Source organism: Mytilus trossulus, unplaced genomic scaffold, assembly GCF_036588685.1.
Source record: "Mytilus trossulus isolate FHL-02 unplaced genomic scaffold, PNRI_Mtr1.1.1.hap1 h1tg000373l__unscaffolded, whole genome shotgun sequence".
Taxonomy (NCBI): domain Eukaryota; kingdom Metazoa; phylum Mollusca; class Bivalvia; order Mytilida; family Mytilidae; genus Mytilus; species Mytilus trossulus.
In genome coordinates, this window is record NW_026963340.1 from 3045320 (window position 1) to 3047415 (window position 2096).

Below are 2096 nucleotides of genomic sequence, written 5' to 3' on the forward strand. Positions count from 1 at the left end.
AGATTGCCAGAAAAATAGGATTGTCCAGCGCCTACAATACCAGATGGTTGATCCCATACGTTTTAGACGTAAACACGATCGCCAGATTGAAGTGTTATTGTCGCGCCAATTGTTAGAGAATTGAAATTAAGTGCAACAGAAACTGCCATTTGCGCATTGTTTCGAAATAATCCTAAGTGCAAAAATCCACTTTTACTTTGCCTTGCTGAAGCTGTGAAATGGTAGAGACCCTTGATTGGAGCAGTAAAAATTCCGGTCCCGCTATTGTATCCACTCCCAATATTTTCTGTTATTCTTTCAAACTTTACGGTAGCGTGAGCCGCAATAGAACCGTAAGGTGGTGAAATCAGAAGTGCTAGAAACGTCACTATGGACGGACCTGAAAATTAAAATAATACGCTGTTTTAATCATTGAAATGTGAAATATCAAGGGCAAGTACTAATAACCGATTTCATAAAATAACTGTACTTTATATTGTGACAAAAACATTTTTAATGAAGACTTCAGAGTTAGAGTTAATTGTCTTTTGATTTTTTCAAGCGGACGGTTCAAAATTTATCTACAACCGTCAAGAAAACCTTAGTCGTATTTGGTACCACTTTTTAGAATTTTGGGTCACCAATGCAATGATCTTCAACTTTGTACTTGTTTGCATTTTTTTACTATTTTGATCTGAGCGTCACTGATGAGTCTTATGTAGACGAAACGCACGTACGGTGTATTAAACTATAAGTCTGATACCATTGATTCCTATAAGCATGTCGAAATATTATATTGTAATGTTTATTTGTGTATTTTTTTTTTTGTCCTGAATGTTCTTGCTTTTTTTGTTACTGTAGTCTTGTATGACCCTGGTATATTTAATCCCTTATCATCATTGAAATGACTAGAACAACCTTAATCAGAATATTTAATGAATTTTGAAGGAATAAATGTAAAAGGATTACATATAGAAAGTGAAGGGAAGATTTTTCATTCATTTAGACATTAAGTCTGAATAAGAAAAGTTCTATATTCTGTGTTTCTGCTCGAAATAAAAAGACTCAATAGATTTCCGAATAGAGACAGTTCGCATATGATACCTAACCCATCTACTTCTTTTCATATTCACTTGATCTAGTGAGTGAACCTCAATAAGGGAAAATTTAACTTTTCGTCTAGTTTTCTAAAAGGAACACATCACCGCTTGTAATAACCGGTAACAATTTGCATTATTCATAAAAAATCTTGAAAACTTACTTTGTTTCTGTATTGTTTCCTTTATTGATTCAATTTCCGCACCCCTGCTGTTATACTGTTTCTGCATGTCAAGGAATCTGTTTTCTAGTCGGTCTAGTTGTTTGGCAATTATCCACAGAAAACCATTTTCAGAAGATCTCCGTTCCACATTAACACTGTAAACAACGGAACTTAAACTTACAACGCAATACAAAACTGAAAGAAACATAACTCGTTATGCAGATTTTTCTTATTTTATCAGTTATGGATAAAACTGCGTGATGGTTGAAGAAATAATATCTGTACTATTCTCTATATATGTTGAAAACTAATCTAAAAGCAATTCTTATCAACTACGATATTATTACATTCAAAAACATTTAAGATTCCAAGAAATTTCATTTGTATTTGTTTCATATAATACAAACAAGACTTTTTAATTAGATTTTTTTTTAAAATTCATTGAATCTTTTCAACGGGGTGTAATATGGACGAAGGTTACTAAAATTATGACATTAAGAAAATGATTATGTACACGTAACAGGCATTTTTTTTTAATTAGTCATTTTGTAAAATGAATTAATTTTCAAGCAGTTTCTAAAATGACTTAATTCTCAAGCAGTTTATAAAATGCCTAACAATGTTAGGCATTATTTCAAATGCCAGGAAATACCTAGCTTTTTTGCAAAAAAAGAGTATTTTAGTGGTTAAGGTCACGAACAGGAAAAACTATCAGCGAAATAGAGAACGTGGAGAAAATAATATATTAGCAGTACAGTTTAATATGGAGATTCTGATATGATAAAGTTTTGTTTTACAAGAAAGTACATAAGTTTTATAATTTATAAAACAAATTCGACAAAAAAAAAAACCCAAC

The 2096-nt window shown here is 31.5% G+C and overlaps 1 protein-coding gene across 1 annotated transcript; it reads right to left on the minus strand.

Annotated features, from left to right (window-relative positions):
- Nucleotides 1-1492, minus strand: LOC134701985 (heavy metal-binding protein HIP-like). Its single transcript, XM_063563096.1, has 2 exons — nt 1241-1492; nt 1-379 (listed from the first exon to the last, which is right to left on the minus strand). The coding sequence occupies exons 1-2, from the start codon at nt 1446-1448 to the stop codon at nt 63-65; spliced, it is 525 nt and encodes a 174-aa protein (XP_063419166.1). The 5' UTR covers nt 1449-1492; the 3' UTR covers nt 1-62.
- Nucleotides 1493-2096: the final 604 nt, after the last annotated feature.